This window comes from Rhinolophus ferrumequinum, chromosome 26 (genome assembly GCF_004115265.2).
Source record: "Rhinolophus ferrumequinum isolate MPI-CBG mRhiFer1 chromosome 26, mRhiFer1_v1.p, whole genome shotgun sequence".
Classification (NCBI taxonomy): Eukaryota; Metazoa; Chordata; class Mammalia; order Chiroptera; family Rhinolophidae; genus Rhinolophus; species Rhinolophus ferrumequinum.
The window spans coordinates 26,415,202-26,439,882 of NC_046309.1; the positions used below are offsets into that span (position 1 = coordinate 26,415,202).

The window sequence follows — 24,681 nt, forward strand, 5'->3', positions numbered from 1 at the left end:
AATGGACAACTGCCAATAGACTGAAATGTTACCCCACCTAAAGGGTATCTTTCACTTAAACATGCATCAAGGAATAAGGTTCAGATGGTAGCATTTCAGATACAGTCCGAAGAAAGAAGCTAAGGAGTGGGTACAAAATGGTTTAAAAATACAACAGATACCTTCTTTTGCTCATTTGGTTATTTGGGGGTGAACAGAGAAGGGTAATTGGAATGATTAAATTATGGAAGCCCAAATTATTTTTATTCCTAAAAAAGATAATGCGAACACCTAGCATATCCTTACCCTCTGCCCCACCCTCCTTCCCTTGTTCTCCCTAAATACATATAGATATACCTTGAAGGAAGAAAATATACCAAATCCTGATTTATGATAAATTGCACTAGCAGTGGTAATTTTTCATTGCAGCACTACCTACTTTTTTTTTTTTAACTTTCTTAAAATAATATGTAACCTTGTAAAAATTCTTTAGGGCCACTGTTATCTTAAATAAACATTCTAAAATGACGAAGTTGCAAGCTAAAGAAATTAAGCTATTATTTATATACTTTCTCCACTATGCCTTTTTTGTCCTGGATTCAAATGAGATGATATATGGGACTCTTTTTTAAAATGTAAAACTCTATCAAAACAATGTTTAGTATTATAAATTTCAAAATGGGATAGTAAAAGAAACAGCGACGTTTTAAACTGCCAAAAAGCGTTTCCAGACCAGTTTCTAAGTGTTAGTGCTTCCTACCTCTGAAGATGTGAAATAAAATTAAGAGAATTGACAGTAAAGATGGACCTTACCCCAAAGGGTGAAATATACCTGATATGCTTACATCTGTTTTAATTTTCCCAACTTAATGATTCATGAGAAAATGGTGAGATGGAAAATCTTATTAGAATCAGTGCATTTCAAACCCCTGCTGCAAATGAAGAAAATTCTGAGGTCAAAATGTGAAATCATCCCAAGTTTTCTTCAATTATTTATTCACATAGTCATTCATTCAGAAAATATCGACCGAGCTCATTAAGTGCTGGGCACCATTCAGAATCCCAGGAAACAATGACAAAGTCATGTTTTGAGACCTAACTAGCAGTCTCGTGGGGTTAGTTACCAAGGTTAGTTTTACTGTGTGGTAAATGATAATCGGGGTTTGTACAAGATTTTATGTGAAGACACAGAAGAGGCACTTAATGTGGAGGAGTTTTAGGACCAGGGAGGTTAGACACATGGTGAGAAGGGATGCTGGCTTGTGGCAGGGAGAGACTGGGCAGTCCAGTGAGGGCTGCAGGAGGAAGCCTAAGTGGATAGAAATGAGGGCCTTGTATATAGTGCTGGAGTTTGGATGACCTTCTGAGGGCAATCACATACAACTGACAGCTTGAAGCAGGAGAGTGACAGGGGAGTCTTGATGTGATCACTTTATTTTATTTTATTTTATTTTGAAGGGGAAGATGGATTGGAGAAATCATACTGAAGGCTGGAAATGAGGCCAGGTAGAAGGCTGTGGCAACTAGCCAGGCGAAAGATGAAGACAGCAATGATGATAGCAGTGATTTTGGTGAAAAAAATACATTTTAATTAATTTAAAATACAGAGTTACATATTATTGGGGGGCGGGGGATGTCACAATAATAAAGACTTAGAATTGTTATAAATCTAGGAATCCCTGTCATGAAGAATCAAAGCCACATCACAGTCTCACAATCAAGTGAAGAGTGAAAGGGAATAAATTTATTGTTATATTTATAGCACACCAACCCTCTGATAGAAAATTCATGATTTTTAAAAAATTCCTGAACTGAACAGATATATTGGTTTGCATATACATGGCCACGTCTTCACCCTTCTAAAATCACAGAAAACAATGAGCTTGAAAGCTCCTTTTAAATCCGATCCTTTCATTAAAGAGAAGAAAACCATTTGCGGGAGGCGACGTGCTTCAGGCACGGCCGAGCTGAGACCGCTTCAGAGCTTCAGATGCAAGACCCGGAGGCAGTGGCTCTTCATTATATGCCAACAGCTTCCCCAGAAAGGCCTCTAAATAAATTCATGGGATGTGGATAACTATTGAAAAGAGGGACTTTTTAAGTTCTTTGTAACTATAAAGGGCATTTTGAACAACCAAACACCTGTTTTATTATTAGAGTTTGGTCAACTTTCCAGATTAACTGACGACAAAATCTATGCCAATACCAGCAACCACTCCTCACAAAGTCACTTTCCAAAAATAATTTTGGATACTGGCTTCATGGTATCAGTATCCAAGTACATGTGATTTATATTGTTTTACTTTCTTATTAAAAAAATTGAAAACAGAAATAACAGTTTATTTAGGATTAGCAAGAGATATTATTTCATGAAGAAGATGAAATATGGTGGGTTTGTGAACAAGCTATTCCATACTATTCCTCAAATGATACAAAAAATTATAGGGAACTGCTTTAAGTGGTTCAAAGAATTGAATTACCAGTCTCATCATTTTTGACAAACACATTTCTGAATAAGCAATAACTCATGCATTTTTATCTATTATGAGTTTTTAATAAGGTAAAATAAGTTTGAAAAGGTTCTTTATTGATCAGTCCTATTTTTAATGTAATAAAAGCAATGAGCACGTTTCATGGGTGTTTAGAAAGTTTATTATGGATATTGGGAAGGTCTTCTTGTCACCTACCTCTCCCCCCCCAGCTAAAAGAACAAACATGTTTCCACATGAAAACTCGGTCCACTTGGTGCAAAATTTCAGTCTTTGAAATAATTAGTGGCAAATCTCAATAAAAATTCATTCTGATAGTATTCAATGCTATTCAGAAATAAGAATGCATGTGTATCACTTGTTAAAAGTTAATAGGTTTTGTTATATAACTATGTGTACATATTTTGGCTTTAAAACTTGCCAATAGCTATTTGAAAAGACAGAATTTCATGATTTATTTAAATAGATATTTTATTAATCAAATACTTTGGCCAACCAACGTATCTAATTATATGTAAAGAACACTTTAAATACAAGGTATAATTATAAAGTCATGAGACTGATTTAACCTCTTTAACTAACATAATAAAATCTATACAGTCAAATGGTTGGTAATGCTTTAAGGTAATGATCATGAGGGCTTTTCTAAGGATGCTGTAATGACCTAAGACTTTTTTGAAAAGTGTCTTTTGAAGCTACCTTCAAAAACATGAATTTCATAATTTAATCATTCATTTGATTTGGTCCCCAATAGTATTTCAGTTTAATCATCCTTTATATTCACTAGTCCTGACAATTTGGAAAAATAAAATTAATCTTCATTGAATGAAGATTTGTCATCTAGGAAGATATTCAAAGGAATGTTAATTCAGGTGCTGATAGCAATTCTGAAATTTGATCATTTATACACTTTTAAGATGTGTAAATTACAGTAACTGCTCACATCATAGAGAACTTTTACATATGCCTATCATTTTGCAACAATGAGATTTTTAAAACGACAGCGACTCATAACATTGAATGGGATTCTACAGTTCAAAAATGATAAGAATAATTTTATACTGTGTAACAAAACCCATATTAGACAACATATTGAAAGTTTGTAGCTGTTAGTGTTTAACTTCTATACATAACTCAGTAGCATTGACCCAACAAATCGACCATTTTCTTGTAAGTCTCTACATGAATCACTGTAGGTAAAATCTTACCTAAGTGTCAGCAATAGCCTTTATTGTAAAATGTTATTAAATAGCACCAATATTACTTGAAGGTAAAATGAAACATTAATAAGAATGCAGCATACAGTTCTAATTTCTAACTACAAGAGAGAAAGCATCACCTAGACAAAATAAGAATTACATACAGATTATTTTGAGATCACAGCCAGATAAACATTACTTATAAAACATTTCAAGGTTTTTTCTTGGAAGAGTTAGAAAGAAAAGCCTAGTATATTACTCTGTTACTTCTATTCCCAGAGAAGATATAGATGCTTACATAATCAAGACAATGCAGTTTCACCAATGAAGTTCCTTGTGGAAGATACATTTACTCATTCTATATATTAGCTCAACAAGATCACAAATATAATAAAAGTGCTTTAAAGCAATCTGATTAGAGCAACACTTAATATTAAGTACAAAATATACAGTAAAATGAAACATCTTATTAAATAGGCCTGTAGGTTAACAATACCTTATTTAAAGGAACTCATTTATATGAATCTATTTTCACATTTGCTTTATTATATTTGATAGCTCCTATCACCACTATATGCTTTTGTTACTGTAATTTCTAGGATCTTTGAATATCTCATTTCTCAATATTTCCATGACTTTATCTGCAAAGGCAATTTAAAAAGTATTACTTCCAGAGTAAAAAAAATAGGGAATCTGGTATTTTTTATCAGCACTTATACATAAAACCATCGTAGTGTTTGAAATGTCCTTGGATCATTATAAGTTCACCATGGCAAAATGTATAGTTTTGTTCTAAAGCAAAAACTGTCTGCCTTTAAAATTAAGTGTTGCCAACCTACTGTATACTTCTGGTTATAAAGTTAGATATGAAATTTTTGGTTATTAATTAGAAAAGCGTTGGGTGAGAAGATTTGAAAAGATTTGCCAATAAACATTTCTAAATGTGGTTGCCCATCTTAACAGTTTTCTTAATTAGAACAGTTGGAAACGCACAGAACAGTGGTGCTTTTATGTTATAACAACGAACAAGAATTACAGTATCCAGATGTCCAGACCTGGGGTGCGAGTGTTCAGTCGCGGCTCAGCTGCACGCTGACAGAAGAGAAGCTGCGTCCCACGCTCGCACACAGTGGGGCAATAACCACATCTGTCACGCTCTTCCATATCGTCTGTACGGAAGGCAGGACCATGAGGCACGTCTTTACAAATGGCATTACAATCCTGGAATGGAGGGAGAGAGATGTGCAAGGATTATTGGTGTTAACAATTAAGGACACTGACCCTCGTACGTGTGTGAAAAGATATAATAATGACCTAATTCCTCTACAGTTGGTTGAACATTTGAAACAAATAAATGAAAGTGACTCACATAATGATCAGATGCACAGAAGATACATTGCTTAAAAAAATAAACAGGGATGTAGATGATAAACACCAATCTTCTTTCTATTGGTTGGCATGCTATCTGAATTCGTAAAACAAAAATAAGTAAAACAGTAAATTTATCTACCTGACCTCTGCCCCTAAACATTAACCTGCCTGACTTCATATTTCCTGGCGATTCTACTTCCTGGTAGCCTTTCCTGCTGCCTCGTCCCACTTCCGTCCCCCTTGGGCCAGGCTGGGGGTGATACTCCTTTGGTATGTGCGTGTGCGCACTTCTAAAGTACTGAAACAAACTTCCTAATGCTCAAATTTACCAAAAGTTATCACAAATAAAAGTCCACATTTGAGGACTTTAGTTCATAGCCTGTGGTGAATTCCTTTTAATTTTATTTTCTTTAAGTTGTTCTCTCACTTTGGATCAGAGGATCCAATGATCCTCTGATATCAAATTGTGTCCTCCACATCCGAAAGTTTCCCTTCTGAAACTCCAGGCAATTTGGAGTGACCCAATCTTATAATTGAAAAGATTATATATTCCTCTATTGGCTAATAAAGCCCTTGGGGCAGAGACTTTTATTTAGCTTTGTATTAGCTGTAGTATCATGCCGATTGCACCGTCACAGCCACTTGCTGTATTAAAGTCTTCTTGGAAATGAGACTGCTCCCATTGCATTCCCATCCATGGGACCATGTATTTGAACTGAGTCCCAGCAAAAATAAGGGGTAAGGGAGCTCCAGCCATTCTTTGGTATGATTTACGTATTACTGATAACCTGCAGTTGCTAAGTGGCAGCTATCTCAGTCTGAATGTGCGATATAGTCAAACCCATGCCCTGGATCCTAGTGACCTAAGATTCAACATCATCAGTCTGAGTTTCTGGGTGTCTTTTGTACTTCTTGTTATTTGTTTGTTTAAAGAATCTAAAATCAGATCTGTTGTGATGATGTGATGTGGTTGGAAGACCTACTACTTCCTATTTTCATAGCTTCGGTCACCAACTTCTTGGAAAAACAAAAACCTCCCACACTCTGCCAAAAAAGAAAAAGAAAGAAAAGAAAGAAAAAAAGAGACAAAAAAAAAAAAAAAGAAGAAAAAAAAAGCTTAAACAGGTTTTCTCGTCTATAAGGCCTCTCCTTGATCCATTCCTACCATATCATGGGAATGTAGTCCATTCATGATAAATCTGTTGTATCAAGGAATAAACTAACTTTTAAGGATTTTTGTTTGAAGTTACTCCTCTAGCTGCAAATCACAAATGTATGATCGTTAAATATTAATGTCCCATATGAATATAATTTGAAAAACAAGCTGAAGTTAAATAATGCATTTTATGTGGCTGAAAAAGATGTGGTTTGATGATTCACCATTGGAAGCATCACACAAAAACCGTTCTCAGGAGCCACATGGAGAGAAATATCATCTGGTTAATTGTAGTTTTACTTTTATCTTTCCACCATTTAGGAAATGAAAACCTTTTTACTTTCAATTCTTCCACAAATGCTGTAGGAAATCCTAGCTTTGGTGACTATAAACACGGCACTCTATATTTCCAAATAGCTTCACAGCCAGCATTTCACAATATGCTATGTGGTCACTCAGTTTTTTACATTTTTAAAAGTGAGAAAACTGACATAGAGATTCGATTGACTGGCTTCAGTTAATTAGAATCCAAAATCTTATAGGCCGACTTAGGCATCTTAAAAAATCCATGTGCTATTTTCAGAATATGAGCTAACTATACATATCTGGCTTTTGTGGATCTGCTGATAAAGGCAAAGATTTTCATTCCTTCGGCAGTCTTTTGGCACTTTCAACATAGTTTAGTTGTTTATAACCTTTAGTGATCAACTTGAATTGATGTTCACTCAGTTGGTGGATTTTTATTAATTCTTTAAAAGCCTTTCTACACTCTTTTCTCCACAAAGCCTTCCCGGCGCCTCCCTCCTCCTGCATAGATTTAACCAAGTTGCCTCAGCACGTACTACTCTACCCAGCCAGCTGCCCTGGGTGTGTTGGGAGGACGCTGAAGGCTTCCTCTTACTCATCCTGGGCCCAGTGCCCTGCACAAACTAAGTACTCAATAAATTTCCTTGGTTGAACTAAACAGCTGGCTAACTGACTAAAGAAATTGATTCAGATAATAAAGGGGAATGGAGAATAATTTTGTAATTTCTAACAGCAGTCTGTGGTAGGGTGTAGCAACACCATATAAATGATTAGGAAAGACAGCGAAGCATCTGGGGTTATCCATTTCACTGGGATGTCCCTAAAACACAAGCCTGGCACCTGTTGCCATACTAGAGATGATCTGAATGTTCTCCCTCTCAGAATAAAGTGGATATCTTTCAAAGCAACAACAAAACTTCTTGGTAAAATATGACATTTTCCTTTAAAAAAATTTTAATGCTTAAAATTGTTCTCTAAAGCTTTATGATGCACTTTGTGTGAATAGTTTCAAAACATCTTATCGATGTCCAGTATGTTTCTATATTTATTTTCCCTTGAACTAAATGTCACTCCCATTCACTCCCCATAGGTGAAAAAGTAATTTTCAGTAAAATTAAAAGTAAAATGAGAGGTGGTCTCATTTCATTATCCTGCAGTTTGAGTTTTCATTCCTTTGTGCTGGCGGGGGTAGGGGGGTAGGGAGGTGGGGGGGGGGGCTTCACCTTAAATGCACACACCTGGAATCTCCTCTGGTCTCATCTTTGTCATTTGCCGGGCACGACTGGAGCAGCCCCTCCATAGCACTGATTAACCAGGGCTGACATCCATGTCCAGCGATACTGTCACTGGCATTCTGCCCAGAGATCACTTTTGTTTTACCCCAAGCACAGGTGGTGACTGAATAAACGGTGATGAAAACAATAAGAGCCCTGCCCCAAACCACAGGCACAAGTCGTAACAGCCCTGTCTGTGAGAGGGTGGCCTGTGGCAGGAAGCATGGCTTCCAGGTCTCCACCTCCGCAGTCAGCTGGGCCTTAGCATTCAAAGGAAAATCACATACGAGTACCGGGGGACGTTCCCTTCGTTTCAACTCCGCACCCAACCTATGACTCTAAAGAATGCACCCTGCCGTTCGAGGCCTCCCACTCGTGCTACTGTTACCAAGAATTGACTTGAGTCCTGTTCTCCCCACGCAAGCCCACCTGGGAGAAAGGGAGAGCAGGGGGCGGGTGGCAAAGGAATCCTATGTTTCAGAAGCTGGTCCACCCCAGTGTGCCCCTTCTCACCAAATGTGCAGACAGCTGAGGGTGGCAAAGAGAATTCCCGCAGCAAAGGCCAGGGGGATAGCCAGGAACAATGTCAGGAACTTGTAAATCACATATTTGCTGACTTCAAAGAGGGCGTGGCTGCAGATCCATACTTTGTCTAAGGAGTGCGTAGACTCGGGCTCTGCGATCACATCCTCGAAGCCCACCTGAGGGAGAAGCGAGAAGGAAGAACTTGGCTGGGATGTCTCACCTTCTCTTAGGGTCACGGTTGGCGCACAGGAATTTGGCTAAGAATTCCCGGCTACGCAGGCGGCCCGCGACTGGTGGATTCCGGGTCCGGACCCCGCGGGCTGACCCAGTGGCGAGGGTAGGGTTTGGGGTTGGGGCAGAGGGTAGGGGGCACCCGCACCCCCAGGCCGTGGCGGGTCTTGGACCGGCCTCAGGCCCAGGTTACAGCCCACCCCGGGCTTCACCTTGAGATGCGAGTTGAGCTGGTTCGGATCCCGATCCCCGCCCGCGTCCGCAAACTTCTCGGGGTCGGCGTAGTCGACGCCGCTGTGGCGGCTGTAGGAGTCGTCGTCCATGAAGAGCTGCACGTCCGCCTTCTCGGTCTCCAGCCCCATCGCTGCGTTCGGTGCGCGGCGGCTGCAGCCCGGCTGGTGCGGCGCGGCTCCGGACCGGCTCGGCCTCCCCTTCCCGCCGCGCCGGGCCCCGCCCCGCCTCGCCTCGCCCCGCGTCGCCCGGGCGGCGGCCGCTTCCCGCTGCCGGCTCCGGCTCCCGGCCCGGGCGCCACCGGAGCCCCGCCCCGCGCGCCCCGCCGCCCCTCCCTGCCGGGTCCCCGCCCGCCCCCTGGCCGGGAGCGCAGGGAATGGTTCCCACCAAGCACATCCCGGACCTGCCCAGGCGGGCGAAGCGTGTCACTGGGACCAGGACCCGTCTTCGGCGCCCAGAGGGGCCGAAAGGCCTGGGTCGCATCGCTAGACACCTGGAACTGTGATGCTCAAGAGCTGGCAGGTGGTCCAGGGAGGATGAACTTCGCGGAAAGGGACAGGTGGTGGTTAAGAGCGCCGGCAGAGAATCGGAGGGCCTGTCGTCATCTTGGCTCTGCCGTTCACGGCGTGGGCTTCGGACCATCTCGGAACCCCAGCTGCCACCTTATGAAATGGGAGCAATGGTACCTGCTTCACAGAGCTATCCCATGAGAATTAAATGAGTTAATTCATGTAAAACTCACATGGCCCCTAACACACAGTATGCTTCCAATCCACGCTGTTGCTGTTGCGCTGTGAGGTAAGGAGCCATAACACACCTGAATGCCAGGTGACCCCTCCAGTGCCAGGAGACTCAGCAGCCACCAGCTATCCAGCTGTCCCAGTGAGCCCCATGTGAGCCCACTGGAAGCGCGGAATTGCGTAGGGAAACACCCTGCTTCTAGGAGTTTGAACCTTCAGAAGGGGGGGGGGAGGAGGGACGTATGATTTTTCTTTTCTAAATTATACCTCAATTTTCCTTCGAATAGATCCTGTTCAAAGATTTCTGGTATCTGTGAGATGCAGTCACATCTGCAACCGCTTTGTAGGAACCAAGGAAACAAACCCAGAGGATAAAGCCACCCAAAAATAGGTGACCCAGCCCGCTGACTACTCACTCAAAACCTTTTAGAAGGGAGGGAGTAGTTTACACGTTCATCAATGGTTTAAGGTCTGGTGGGTTCAGATGTGGCTTGCTGGAAGGAAATGATTTAGTGAAAATGTGCCCACAGCTAAATTGTGGGCCCTGGACTTGAGGGGGTGACGGCGGGGTGATCCTGGCCTAAGACATAGTAGGAACGCAGGTAAGTGCTGTGGATACGTGCATTTGGAAGTAGCTGCACATATCAAATCCCCTTGGATGAACTGGATTTGAAGAATTACCTCTTTTGGAAAAAAAAAAGATAATTTTTGAAACGGTAACAATTACAAAAAAAGAGCAGGATCTGATTTGGAAAAATATTTTGGAGCCAAAATTCAGTGTTGCTAAAAATGAAGTAAAAAGTTCACCTACTGCTACTGCTGAACATGCATGGCAGTGTGGGGCACTGCAGAGTGTGACATGGGGGCTCTCGGGCCCAGCGCCCCGCCTTTCCCAGGTCCTCCTGCTTACCCTTTCCCCTTTTTCCTACTTTTCTTTCCCTATGTTATTTATGTTCAATTCATTCCAAAGCAATGGCTTACACACACTCCTTATTGCTCTTTCCCATCTTCTCTACCTCCCCCATTCACTCAACTCGGGGAGCTGGGACTTGTCTCGAGTTTTTGCCCAAGGACTGTTTATCGAAGTGAATAGAAGACCTTAATTTTTAAGGAAATCTGTAGTATCAATTACCAGGACATGGAAAAGAAGTGAGTGTACAGTTAACAGTTTGTAAAAAGTTACTTTTCTTAAAATTACAACCCCAAATTGTAAGACATTTCATCCAAAGAATAATGTCATTGTTGTGCTAGAATGGTCTTAACAGTGCTGAAAACCTGCCTTACGACTCCTTTCCTTACTATTATTATTTTTTTGTTCTCTGATCACATTTCCATTTCCAATGGGATTAGTAAGACATTTGCAATAGTTTTTATAATTAATTGACTTTTTTTTTTTTTTTTACAGGCAGCCGGCCAGGGGTCCAAAAAGAAGGTAAAATTAACATGGTCTTAATGGGAGAACTTAGACTATAGATACTTGTAAAATGATAGCTATCCATGAAAAACTGTCTCTAACATCTAAGTTAACAAACAAACAAACATATCTAGGTTTGTTGTATGTAGCATAGAACTTAAAAGAACAGGACACACACATGAATTCATTCCTTTACACACTTTTTATTGAGCACCTTGCCCCACTCCAAGGTTGGGTCCAGGGTTGGGTCTGTGTGAGGTTCTAATTTTGATGAAATTCTTGCTCATTTCATCATTTTAGTACATAAGATTTTTGAGAGGAGCTATCAAAAATGATTCTGCTTATCCTACTAGTAAATGCTTAGACAATGTTGACTACTGTTGTTCTCAAGGAGTGTAAACCAGTGATGACCACAGCAAATGATATCCTGTGTCCACTAACTGGAGGGGAGACCCACCAGGAGAGAGATCCCCCAGAAGAGTTGAGTTGGAGAAAAATGGTTGAGCACACTCTAGATGTCCCAGATCACAGGCTTACTCTCCAATAAGCCATTTTTAGTATTAAAAAAGCTGCCATATGATTAAGGTAAGGGAGCTGGAAAGTCTCATAGTGAATCTCATAGTAAATACCAGTGCATTCATCCTCTGGCCATCACAGCTTCTGACAAGAGGGCTGGTTTTCAAATGGTATATTAATACATATGAAGAATAATAGCTTGATAATAGATTAGTATTTGTGAGGATAGTTTATTACTATTTTGATCCTCACTGTGCTCAGCATAGTGTCTAAGAAAGAAGGTTATTTCGCTGGTTCATTGAAAATTGTATGTGAATGCCATTATGAATAAAAATGTCTAATTCTCCCCCCACCTTTTCTTTTCAAATCACAAATGTGTCATTTATTTTCCTTGTATAGTTTACATACAATTTTAGGCAGAGCCTATTTTTCAAACTGCCTTTGTGCAAATTGGTTATTAATGAAAATATTAATGATTCTTGATTTCACCATTATGGCTTAATAATACTTAAAGCATTGCGAATAGACCAGGCTTTCTCAGCCTTGACATTGTTGATATGTTGGACTGATCATTCTTTGTTGTGGGGGGCTGTCCTGTGCATTGCAGGATGTTTAGCAGCATCCCTGGCTCTACCCACACGATGCCAACAGCACCCCCCAGTCATGACAACCAAAATGTTTCCAGACATTGCCAAATGTCCCCTGGGTGCCAAAATCACCTTTCCCCTTCTTCCCTGTACTGAGAACTGTTGCATAAGACATTGTTGAATTAGTTCTTCCTGTGAATGGGGAAAATTATGCTCCAGCAGCTGTTCATTTACAAACCCATGCTGAAATCTCAGAATTGTAATGCCAATTTGTCAGAAACTCCAGGGATTTTTGAAAATAAGTTTAAGGGTATTTGCTTGCCATGTAACATTTTCAGAAGAACCAGTTACCATCGATTAATTGCAAGTTTTCAATACAATGTTGGTATTATCTGCGGGATATGTATGCCTCATAAAGGAACGACCAAGAAGCAACTGCTAGGCCCTGGATGCATTGCAGCCTCCTACACTTTCCTCACAAAGGCCAGGGCTGTTTGAATAATTATAGCTGGAAAAACTGAGATTTGGGACTTCTTGAGTCCATCTCAGGACTCAAAATTACATAATTTTGTAATTTTTGACACTCTTCAGCAACTAAATAGCTTTTGCAAGTTTTAGGTGACCTCAAGTGAGAAATCCATCACAGTGGAACAGCCAGGGGTAGGGGGGGAGGGGGACTTACATGTCCTTGGAGCATCCCGTCTCAGACTTGCTCACTGTCAGCAGAACAAAGCCTGAGAATTTGGAAAGACCTGCAGTGTCCTGCAGGGGTCCTTCTCTCTGGATAGTGGGCTTTACCTAAACTATTCCTTGCATAACTCCTAAGATCCTCCTCTGTGCCTCAGTGTATCTTTTCATCCTCTTCCCCCTTGACCTTCACCCTCCCCAATGCACAGGACTGCCTCCCACAAAAATGTTTAAAGGAACAGATTAAAAAAAAAAAAGCCTGTTATTCAAGTTATTCGATAATCAGCTTTTGGGGAATTGTGCCAGAGAGTTTTATGGTGTTTAATGAAATCTTGTTCATTTTTTTCTTACCTATCATTTGTCTTCTTGTCCACATTCTGGGTAAAATTAGCCTGTACCAGTGAACAGGGAGTTTGTAGTTTAATATTAAGGCACAGTAGCTTTTTTGTAATTGGTGCCAGCTGAATCTCCTGGCTGTTTTAAATAGCACCTCCTCTGGCCAAACACCTCTCTTCATACACAAGAATTTTCAGAATTAGCTGGTGTTTGGAAGTATTTGGCTCTTAGAAATAAATGGGGAGGAAGGCACACTCTTCTAAAGCCTATATTTGTGAATAAAGATGAGAGGTCATTCCATTCTCATTCAAAACAATTAATTTTAGATTTATTTTATCCTGTTGTCCATAAGGAAAGGATATTCCTGTTTAATCTTTTCAGTATTCTATTGATTTCTGGAAAACTGTATATATAAATAAAACCTTTCCATAGGACTTTGATATTTTATCTTTTCAGAACATGAAATAGGCATTAATTAACTTTTGGTGAGCACTAACTTTTAAATTAAAATCTTAATAAGTACAACTTCCTCTATATTCAAATGGGAACTCATTTCTGCAAAGCTGCATAGTTGAATGTTTTCCAAATACCAACTGAAATGTTCACAATAAGATTACTAGTTACTAAAACAACAGGTCTGGAGGTGTTTTCTTGATTTAGTGTTTGATTTTGGACCAGAAAGTTACCATAGCTCAATGTGAAGCCTTTGTTTTGTCTAGCAATTCTTCTTTTTACAAATGTTATTCTACTTTCATTTAGAGTAAATGCCAATTTTTAAAATAACATAACTAATCTACATTAGTCAAGAGAAAAAAGGATGGGGAGTTTTTGGTTTGTCATTTATTTATTTATTTACAAATATTCATCTTCTTGCATATTTCCAATAGAAGAATAAGGACAAAAATGCAGACTACTTTCCACCTTGTTCTTGTATATTACTGTTCTGTGTCTGTTAGGTGACCTTGAATACTTGAGAGAAGATCCTGGGAGCCAAGAGCAAAGGGACTTCCAGTGCACACAGCAGATGGATCACGGGTGCTGCCAACGGGCTGGGCAGGAGAATTTTTAGATTCTATTTTCCTATCAATAAATATCTGGGAAGAATTTTGTTTCCAGAGAGTTTGCTAAAAGAATGTTTGTCTATTTCTGTCTGTGGTTATATGAACTGTAAGGCAGCTTTCTACACTACATAAAGGCATAAAATAAATTGGGAATTTCAGGCTTCTGTATCTACTCTTTCGGAGCCATCGAAGCCCAGTCAGGCCCCCCACTCCCGGACAACTGCTCTGTAGCTTCTAGGTTTTTATTTAAAACAGTGAGAGGATTGATCTAAAGGTAGATATTGACTCTATTAAATACATTATAAGTAGGACTATTAACATTCTGTGTGTCTGAATAACATGATTTTCCCCTAGTTAAACAATTAGCAAATACATGTCTTATTTCAAAGCAATTTTAGTAGATGTTTGTGTTTTCTTAAAAAAGTAGGAATTCTCCAGAGCATTCAGAACATTCTCATCATGCTAACCTCAAAAGAAACAACAAACTTTTCACTGAAATATGCACTGTTTCCTATAATATCTGTATATCACCACTTTACTTTTGGGAAACAATTATTTACCAAATAGAGCGTGACTATTTTCCTCTGAATAGTGAGTGAATATAAAATTCTGCTTGTCGCTTACTATCACTCTGTATACATTCACATTTTACTAGCAAGTATGCTTTTTTCCTTTCTAAAAACTATTGTGGGCATTGGAAGCTCTTAGATAAACAAGCCACTGAAAATAAACTTCAATAGTAAAACACTGCGGTCCTGAAAAACTGCACACTACTTTATTTGGAAATAGTTGAATTTATACAATGTTGCTGTAAAGGGCACGCTACTCAAATTACTTAGTCTGAAGACTTACTATGAAAGCAAAGTATTTTCTGGAGGAGTAGAGCACAAATAGCTAAATGTTTGGGCAAAAAAATAGAGTTATTATTTTATCATTTTGGAAAAGCCTATTCAATTTCACTCTGAACGTATTCCAAGTCTTTTTCATTAAAAATAGCATAATAGAAGAAATGAGAGGTGACAAATGAATGACTGTTAGGTTTAAATTATTTAGAACTAGAGGATGCCAATTATCTAACAGAGTTGGACTGTCCTTTAGGAAAAGATTAAAATGCAGTTAAGTTCCTTTTAGGTGTAAGGAGATGTTTTAGGACATTAAAATTTACTTTAGAAGCTCACATTCCTGCCTTGGGTCTTATTTTCGTCTAAGTTTCTTCAGTGTTTTCTTGTTGGTTTGTTTTTTCCTGCTAGAGAAAGTGTTTCCTTGACAGAACCACCCTTTCCTCCTCTTCCTCTCTCTCTTCCTTGCGTTTTTGCTCTCTTCCTTTCCAAAACGTTATTTTTCCCAGTCACAGCCTTACTCATTAACAATATCTCAGACTTGGGAAGAACTTAGAGGTTCCGGGTCAGTGACCACCTATCAGTGAATTTTCATAAGTGATCATACAGGCTCTATTAGAATATTTCGCAAAGGGGAATTACTTTATAAAGCAACCCAAATATGGTTATATGTCGTAAAATTCATTATTTGTGCCAGGATCATCTACCTGAAATTCCTTCCTTCCTTCCTTCCTTCCTTCCTTCCTTCCTTCCTTCCTTCCTTCCTTCCTTCTTTTCTTCTTTCTTCTCCCTCCCCCCGCCAACTCCATTAATCATTTTCTACCTTCTACAGTTTTTTGTTTCTTTGTTTAAGTGTGAAATATTAACCCTTGACATGTTTAAAGGTAGTTTTCAAATACTAACGCCTGCCCCTACTGAGGCTCTTTTCTAGCTAAACAGATTCATTTCCTTCAGTTGTTCTTCATGTGTCACTATTTCCAACTGCTTTTTATAATTTTCTTTTTCTCTGAATCTTTACAATTCTCAAAACTCACACTTAAAGTACCAGTAACCCCCATATGACACAGCACTTCTATAACATGGTTTCTCTCTAACACGGTTCGAGAATTGGGGAAAACCCTCGTGCAACACGGCTGTCTAGAACACGGTTTCACTGTAACATGGTTTGAGAATTAGAGAATTCCCCGAACAACACAGAGCATAATAAGAGCTTTTAAGAGCAAAAGATATCTCATTAGAAATTTTTAATTCGAGCATGGATGTTGTATCAGATTTGACTGAAGAATTTTAAAGTTCATTAGAATTGTAAATTCATTTTGTTTGTGGAGTATTAAATTCAGAGGATGAAGATATCTTGTCAAAAAGAAAACACCCTCGGTTGCTCAATGTAACACAGCCTTTGAAGAAAGCAGTACATCATCAAAACGGCAGCATGAGGTGAGCCTCTAGAAATCTGCCCTGGAATTTACAACAAATTGAAAAACTATAACTCCACAAAGGACTCCCTGCATAGCAGATAGGCAAGATGAAGAGGCTCACGACTGAATTCACCTAAAGGTGGGCAAATTGCACGAGCAAGGGAGGAGGGAAGGGAGAAATGTGGAGACAGAGCCGTGGGGGTGCAGGACGCAGACCTAGCTCAGTGCTCTGAGCTCGCTGCATCACTGAACTACCGCAGCTGTGGGAGAGAGAAGAACTCAGGCTCCGTTTATGGCCCACAGGGCTAAGGGGACAGCATATAACACGGCTGAACCCAATGCTCATGGCAGAGACCTCGGAGCACAGACTGAGGGAAGAAGGCTGAAAACAGTGGTTTAAGCCCTCACTGCTCCAGAGAACAGAAGCCTTAGGCATTGAGACTAGCCGCCCCCTTTGTACCCTCCCAGAGCTCGCCCCGCCCCCACCTGCCCATTGCTAGAAGTGGAACAGTAGCAGTGTCAGATCAAAAGAACAGAATATTTGCAGTTCTGAGAACTGTGCTCCACAGACATGGACTCGCAGCCCAACTAGTTCCAGCAAAGGGGAGGGAGCTGTGGAGGCAGGACTAGCTGTGGTGGTGGTCACCGCCATTGCTCTCGGTCACCTCTCACAACCCACCCTGCCCCTGCACCTATCTGGGCAGATCCCTGCAGGAGTAAACAGAGCTGCTGAAACACATGGGCTCTGAATCTGGTACAGGAAGAGCTTTGGAACTTCAGAAGCTCTCCGCAGCCCCACACAGAGGTGGTGCCATATGACCCAGGTGAACTGTTCACAGAGGAGAAGCCCACCTTCTAGGGAATCCCCTGATTTGTGAGAAGCCAGATAGTGCAGAGAAAACATAACATTATAGTGTGAGAGAGAATAAAAGGCTTCAGTCGGAGAGAAAATAAAATATTCTACCAACACCTACTGGAAAACAAAAGAAAGAACTCCTTCTATCAACCTGGTGCAGAACCCACTCCTGTAGATGTCTAGAAAGAGAAATAATAAATCACTGATTTCCATGAATAACCAAAGCAACAAGACAGCTCAGAAAGAAAATGAAAAGTCTCCAGAAAATAAACTTAAAGATATGGAAATATGTGACTTAAATGACAGAGAACTCAAGACTGGAGTTCCTAAAAATCTCAATGAGATGCAAGAAAACACAGACAAGCAGTTTAATGAACTCAGAAACACAATCAAAGAACAGAATGAACATTTTACCAAAGAGATTGAAATTTTAAAAAAGAACCAAATAGAATTTCTGGAGATAAAGAACTCAATAAAAGAAATGAAGAATGAAATAGCCAGCTCAGGTTGTAGAGCTGACCAGATGGAGGAAAGAATCAGTGACATAGAAGATAGAAATCTGGAAATGACATGGATGGAAGGAAAAGAGACTTGAGACTTAAAAGAAACGAAAGAACTCTACAAGAATTTTCTGACTCCATCAGAAAGAGCAATATAAGAATAATGGGAATACCAGAAGGAGAAGAAAAATAGAAGGGAACAGAGAATATATTCAAACAAATAGTCGATGAGAACTTCCCAAACTTGTGGAAAGAACTGGATCCTTGAATCCAAGAAGCAAATAGAACACCTAATTACCTCAACACCAACAGACCTTCTCCAAGGCACATTGTATTGTAGCTGTCTAAAATCAACAACAAAGAAAGAATCCTCAAGGCAGTCAGGGAAAAGAAGATGGTAACCTACAAAGGAAAGCCCATTAGATTATCATCAGATTTTTCAGCAGAAATTCTACAAGCCAGGAGGGAGTGGAACCAAATATTCAAACTATTGAAAGAGAAATTATGAGCCAAGAATAATATACTCAACAAAGATATCCTTTCGAGATAAAGGAGGAATAAAGATCTTTCCAGACATACAGAAGCTGAGGGAATTTTCTAACACATGACCTGCACTACAAGAAATACTGAAGGAGGCTATTCGACCACCATCAATAGGAATAATTTGTGGCAACCAAAACAAACTGGGGGGAGAGTAAAGGCCTGAACCAGAATACGAGAGTGGAGAAAATAAGCATACTGAAGAAAATGGAGTACTCTAAATATCAAACTTTCTTTTACATAAACTTAATGGTGACCACTCAAAAACAAAAAACAAATCCAGAACTGAAATACATAATGAAATAAAAGAAGAAACAGAGGGGAAAATCATAGACTACCACGACACAGAAATAATAGACAACCACAAAAAGGCAAAGAAACGATGGAGACACAGTCTTACCAGAAAACTTAAGATAGAATGATAGGAAATCCTCACATATCAATCATCACCCTAAATGTAAATGGACTGAACTCACCAATAAAAAGGCACAGAGTAGCAGATTGCATAAAAAAACTAAACCCAACCATATGCTGTCTCCAAGAGACACATCTCAGCTACAAGGACAAATATAGACTCAAAGTGAAAGGGTGCAAATTGACACTCCAAGCAAATGGTATCCAGAGAAAATCAGGTGTCGCCATACTGATATCAGATGAAACAGACTTCAGGATAAAAAAGGTAATGAGACAAAGATTGACATTTAATAATGATAAAGGGGACTATACAACAAGAAGACTTAATAGTCATCAATATTTATGCCCCCAATCAGGAAGCTCCGAAATATACCAAGCAACTACTAACAGAACTAAAGGGAGAAATTGACCAAAACACAATTACACTAGGGGACCTAAATACATCATTGACAGCTGTGGATAGATCATCCAAACAGAAAATAAATAAAGAAATAGCAGCCCTAAATGACCCATTAGATGAAATAGACATAATTTACTTCATCCTAAAACATCAGACTATACATTTTTTTTCTAGTGTACATGGAACATTCTCAAGGATAGACCATATATTGGGACATAAAACTAGCCTCAGCAAATTTAAGAAGACTGAAATCATACCAAGCATATTCTTTGATCACAAGGCTTTGAAATTGGATATGAACTGCAAAAAGAAAGCAGGAAAAACCACAAATACATAGAGATTAAACAACATACTTTTAAAGAATGACTGGGTCAAAGAAGAAATAAGAGGAGAGATCCAAGATACATAGAAACAAATGAGAATGAAAATACATCCTACCAAAATTTTTGGAATGCAGGGAAAGCAGTTTTAAGAGGGAAATTTATATCATTACAGGCCTATCTCAAGAAACAAGAAAAATCCCCAATAAAGAACGTCACATTACACCATAAAGAACTAGAAAAAGAAAAACAAATGAAACACAAGGTCAGCAGAAGAAAGGAAATAATAAAAATCAGAGCAGAACTAAATGAAATGGAGAACCAAAAGACAACAGAAAAAATTAATGTGACAAAGAGCTGGCTCTTTGAAAAGATAAATAATATTGACAAACCCTTGGCTAGACTCACTAAGATAAAAAGAGAGAAGACACTAATAAACAAAATCAGAAGTGAAAGAGGGGAAGTTATCACAGATGCCACAGAAATACAAAGGATCATCCAAGAATACTATGAAGGACTATATGCCACCAAATTCAATAACCTAGAAGAAATGGACAATCTTAGAAACATATAGCCTTCCTAGGCTGAATCATGAAGAATTCGAAAATCTAAATAGATTGATCACCAGTAAGGAAATTGAATCAGTCATCCAAAACCTTCCCAAAAGCAAAAGTCTGGGACCAGATGGCTTCACTAGTGAATTCTACCAAACCTTCAAAGAGGATCTAATACCTGTCCTGCTCAAACTCTTCCAAAAAACTGAAGAAGAGACAGTACTCCCTAACTCATTTTATGAGGCCAACATTACCCTGATACCAAAACCTGGTAAGGACAACACAAAAAAAGAAAACTACAGACTAATATCTTTGATGAATGCAGATGCAAAAATCCTAAACAAAATTCTAGCAAATCAAATGTAACAATACATTAAAAAGATTATTCATCACGACCAAGTGGGGTTCATCCCAGGGGCACAAGATTGTTTCAACATATGCAAATGTGATACATCACATAAACAAAATAAAGGAGAAAAATCATATGATTATATCAATTGATGCAGAAAAAGCATTTGACAAGAAACAACATGATTAAAACACTTAATAAAATAGGTATAGAAGGAAAATACCTTAACATAATAAAGGTCATGTATGACAAACCCTCAGCTAATCTCATAATTAATGGTGAAAAACTGAAGCCCTTTGCTCTATGTTCAGGAACACGACAGGGCTGTCCTCTATCACCTCTACTTTTCAACATAGTGTTGGAAGTCCTCGCCAGAGCAATCAGACAAGACAAAGAAATAAAAGGCATCCACCTTAGGAATGAAGAAGTTAAATTGTCATTCTTTGCATGTGACATGATGCTATATATAGAAAACCCTGAAGACTCTACCAAAAAGCTATTAGAAACAATAAATGAATACAGTAAAGTTGCCAGCTACAAAATCAATGTACAAATGACCATTGCGTTCCTATATAGTAACAATGAAATATCAGAAAAAGAAATAAAAAAACAATTCCTTTTGCAATTGCAAGAAAAAGAATAAAATAACTAGGAATAAACTTAACCAAGGATGTGAAAGACATATCTGCTGAAAACTATAAGCCATTTTTAAAAGAAATTGAAGAAGACACAAAAAAATGGAAAGACATTCCATGCTCATTGCTTGGAAGAATCAACATAGTTAAAATGGCCATATTACTCAAAGCAATATACAGGTTTAATGCAATTCCCTTCCAAATTCCAATGGCATTTTTAAAAGAAATAGAACAAAAAATCATCAGATTTGTATGGAACCACAAAAGACCCCGAATAGCCAAAGCAATCTTAACAAAAAAGAACAATGCTAGAGGTATCACATTCCCTGACTTTAGCTTGTACTACAGGGCAACAGTTATCAAAACAGCATGGTATTGGCAGAAAAACAGACACATAGGAATAGAATTGAGAACCCAGAAATAAACCCACATAAATATGGACACATAATTTTTGACAAAGAAGCAAAAAACATGCAATGGAGAAAAGACAGCCTCTTCAATAAATAGTGCTGGCAGAATTGGAAAGCCACATGCAAAATAATGAAACTGCATTGCTATCTGTCACCATGTACCAAAATTAATTCAAAATGGATCAAAGACTTAAGCATAAGACCTGAAACAATAAACTGCATAAAAGAAAACATAGATACCAAACTTATGGACCTTGGGTTCAAAGAGCATTTTATGAATTTGACTCCAAAGACAAGGGAAGTAAAAGCTAAAATAAAGGAATGGGACTACATCAAACTTCAAAGCTTCTGCACAGGAAAAGAAACCATTGACAAAATAAAGAGGCAACCAACTGAATGGGAGAAGATTTTTGCAAACAGTGCCTCTGATAAGGGGCTAATATCCAAAATATACAAGGATCTCATACAACTCAACAACAAAAAAACAAACAACCCAATTGAAAAATGGGTAGAGGACTTGAAGAGATATTTCTCTAAAGAGGACATACAAATAGCAAATAGACATGAAAAAATGCTCAACATCATTAATCATCAGAGAAATGCAAAAACCCAATGAGATATCACCTCACCCCAGTCAAAATGGCTATCATCAACAAGACAAATAGTAACAAGTGTTGGAGAGGCTGTGGAGAAAAAGGAACCCTCCTACACTGTTGGTGGGAATGCAGACTGGTGCAGCCGCTGTGGAAGGCAGTGTGGAGATGCCTCAAAAAATTATGAATAGAATTACCATATGACCCAGCAATCCCTCTCCTGGGTATCTACCCAAAAAATCTGAAACCATTTATCCATAAAGAAAAGTGTGCTCCAATGTTCATTGCAGGTTTATTTATGGTGCCCAAGACATGGAAACAACCAAAATGTCCTTTGATAGATAGATGAAGAAGTTGTGGTATATATACACGATGGAATACTATTCGGCGGTAAGAAAAGATGAAATAGGACCAATTATGACAACATGGATGGATCTTGAGAGTATAATGCTAAGTGAAATAAGTCAGACAGAAAAAGCAGAGAACCATATGATTTCACTGATATGTGGTATATAAAACTGAAAACAACAAAAGAATAAGATAAACAAACAAAAAACAAAAACTTATAGACAGAGACAGTAGCTTAGTGGTTACCAGAGGGTAAGGGGAGTGGGAGATGGGAGATGAGGGTAAGGGGGATCAAATATATGGTGATGGAAGGAGAACTGACTCTGGGTGGTGAGCACATAATGTGATATATAGATGATGAATTACAGAATTGTACACCTGAAATCTATGTAACTTGACTAACAATTGTCACCCCAATAAACTTTAATTTAAAAAAAAAAGAAAACGTCCTAGGTTAATGATGCAATGATGCTTAGTAGTGATCACAAAGAAAACATTATTTAATACATATTAGTATGTTATACTTTGGTGAAAATTGCTTTAATAAAGATATTTCTCTTAATTAAAAAAATATAATAGTATGTTTTTAAAAATTTTTGGAACCTAACCCACTTTTTTGTACTAGTTCTTAGTTTTGTATAACACAGATTCACATAACATGGCATTTTTGGGAACCTAAGAACCGTGTTACACGGAGGATTACCTGTATAACACTTGGTCTGGGAGCTGAGCAGTACAGGGTAAAGCAAGAATACTACATTACCTTCTTTGTGTTGATCTCTAGGCAGTTCATTATTATTTTTTGGCTGGTTTATCCTAGTGCTGACTCAAAGCCATTGGATAGTAAAATCTCTAAGTCTTTAGCACACATTTGTATTTTGGTTAGATTGCACTGCTAATATGAAGTAATCGATGCTTTGAACTTCAGAGGATGACTGCATTATTCCTATTAAATGGTATCATGCTTTGAGTTGTTTTCTTATTTTTGACACTGTTTTCAGTGTATTCCTTTACTGTTAACCTGCGATTTTGCTTAGACCTTTATCCATAGTCACTGATGAAATGTTGACTAAGGCAGGATTGAGAACCATTCCAACTTAATGGCTATAACACCATCCACGTGTTGACAGTTTCAAAACTTATAGTTCTAGCTGTTCCTGTTCCCAACATTCAAATTCATATGTTCTGCTGACATATTTGACATCTCAACCTTCATATATCCCAAAACCTAGCTCTTGATTTCTATCCCCAAATCTGACCTTCTGGTCATTCTCATCAAATGGTTGGTTAAACTCAGAATTTAGGACTCAGCTTTAATTCTTTCATGGCCTTCATTGTCCCTTTCCCCACAAGTCTGTTAGTTCTATTTCTAAACCCAATGCTTTCTTCTTCTTCCAGTTTCATATCCCCTCCCTGGTCTAAGTTCACATCTCACCTGAGCCATTTAAGTAGGCTCCATGTTTGCCTCTGCTTTCACTCTTCTCCCAGAAATTGCTTTCTCCAAGGGATGTGTTAACTTATAACTACATCCAAATAATCTGTTAATTTAAAACTATAGTATGATCCAGCAATTCCACTTCTGGGTATTTATCTGAAGGAAACAAAAACACTAACTTGAAATGATATCTGCATCCTCATGTTCACTGAAGCATCATCTGCAATAGCCAAGTCATGGAAACAGCACCTATCAACAGATGAACAGATAGAGAAGATGTGAGATATCTATATCTGTAACTAGCTACATCTATCTATCTCTATATCTATCTATCTGTCTGCCTGTCTATCTATCTATCTATCTATCTATCTATCTATCTATCTATCTATCTATCTATCTATCTATCTATCTATCTATAATGGAATATTATTCAGCCATACAAAAGAAGGAAATTCTGCCATTTACGACAACACGGATGGACCTTGAGGACATTATGCTAAGTGAAATAAGTCAGACAGAGAAAGACCTCACTAATATATGGATCCTAAAAAGAGTAACTGAAGTCATAGATGCAGAGAACAGATTTGTGGTTGCCAGAGGTGTGGGTGGGGTGGGGTGAGTGGGTGAAATGGGGGAAGAAGGGTCAAACTTCCAGTATAAAATAAGTAAGTCCTGGAGATGTAATGTACAACATGGTGACTATAGTTAATAATGCTGTATCATGTATTTTAAAGCTGCTAAGAGAGTAGATCTTCAAAGTTCTCATCACAAGAAAAAAAGTTTGGAACTATGTGTGGTGCTGGATGTTAACTAGATTTATTTTGGAAAAAAAAAAGGAATGCTGGATGTCATGCAAGTGGCATATAGGGTCTCTTCTGGGGTCTCTAGTTCCGCTCCCCGCATAAGAATGCAGGATATGGTGAGGCCAAAAAGGAACACCCACGGAGCCATAGATAGGGGAGTCATAC

At 38.8% G+C, this 24,681-nt stretch overlaps 1 protein-coding gene and 1 long non-coding RNA gene across 3 annotated transcripts; one reads left to right on the forward strand and one right to left on the reverse strand.

Moving 5' to 3' along the window:
• Positions 1 to 1,562: 1,562 nt before the first annotated feature.
• Positions 1,563 to 8,994, reverse strand: CAV2 (caveolin 2). 2 transcript variants are annotated; one of them, XM_033098807.1, is made up of 3 exons: positions 8,743 to 8,994; positions 8,288 to 8,475; positions 1,571 to 4,888 (listed from the first exon to the last, which is right to left on the reverse strand). In XM_033098807.1, the coding sequence occupies exons 1-3, from the start codon at positions 8,890 to 8,892 to the stop codon at positions 4,738 to 4,740; spliced, it is 489 nt and encodes a 162-aa protein (XP_032954698.1). In that variant the 5' UTR covers positions 8,893 to 8,994; the 3' UTR covers positions 1,571 to 4,737. The 2 variants fall into 2 exon arrangements, with proteins under 2 accessions (XP_032954699.1, XP_032954698.1); XM_033098808.1 differs by lacking the exon at positions 8,288 to 8,475 and having other exon boundaries at positions 1,563 to 4,888.
• Positions 8,995 to 9,153: 159 nt separating this feature from the next.
• LOC117018073 (uncharacterized) lies at positions 9,154 to 14,099 on the forward strand. Its single transcript, XR_004422168.1, has 3 exons — positions 9,154 to 9,559; positions 10,907 to 10,933; positions 13,998 to 14,099. It is a non-coding gene; the product is annotated as an uncharacterized LOC117018073 (long non-coding RNA).
• Positions 14,100 to 24,681: the final 10,582 nt, after the last annotated feature.

What these genes read in the sequence shown, in the direction of transcription:
- CAV2 (XM_033098807.1), bottom strand. Translation starts at nt 8,892, where the DNA reads ATGGGGCTGGAGACCGAGAAGGCGGACGTGCAGCTCTTCATGGACGAC. An exon ending in AGCTCAACTCGCATCTCAAG is followed by an intron (nt 8,476 to 8,742) that starts GTGAAGCCCGGG and finishes CTTCTCCCTCAG; the next exon opens with GTGGGCTTCGAGGATGTGAT. An exon ending in CTCAGCTGTCTGCACATTTG is followed by an intron (nt 4,889 to 8,287) that starts GTGAGAAGGGGC and finishes CCTCCATTCCAG; the next exon opens with GATTGTAATGCCATTTGTAA.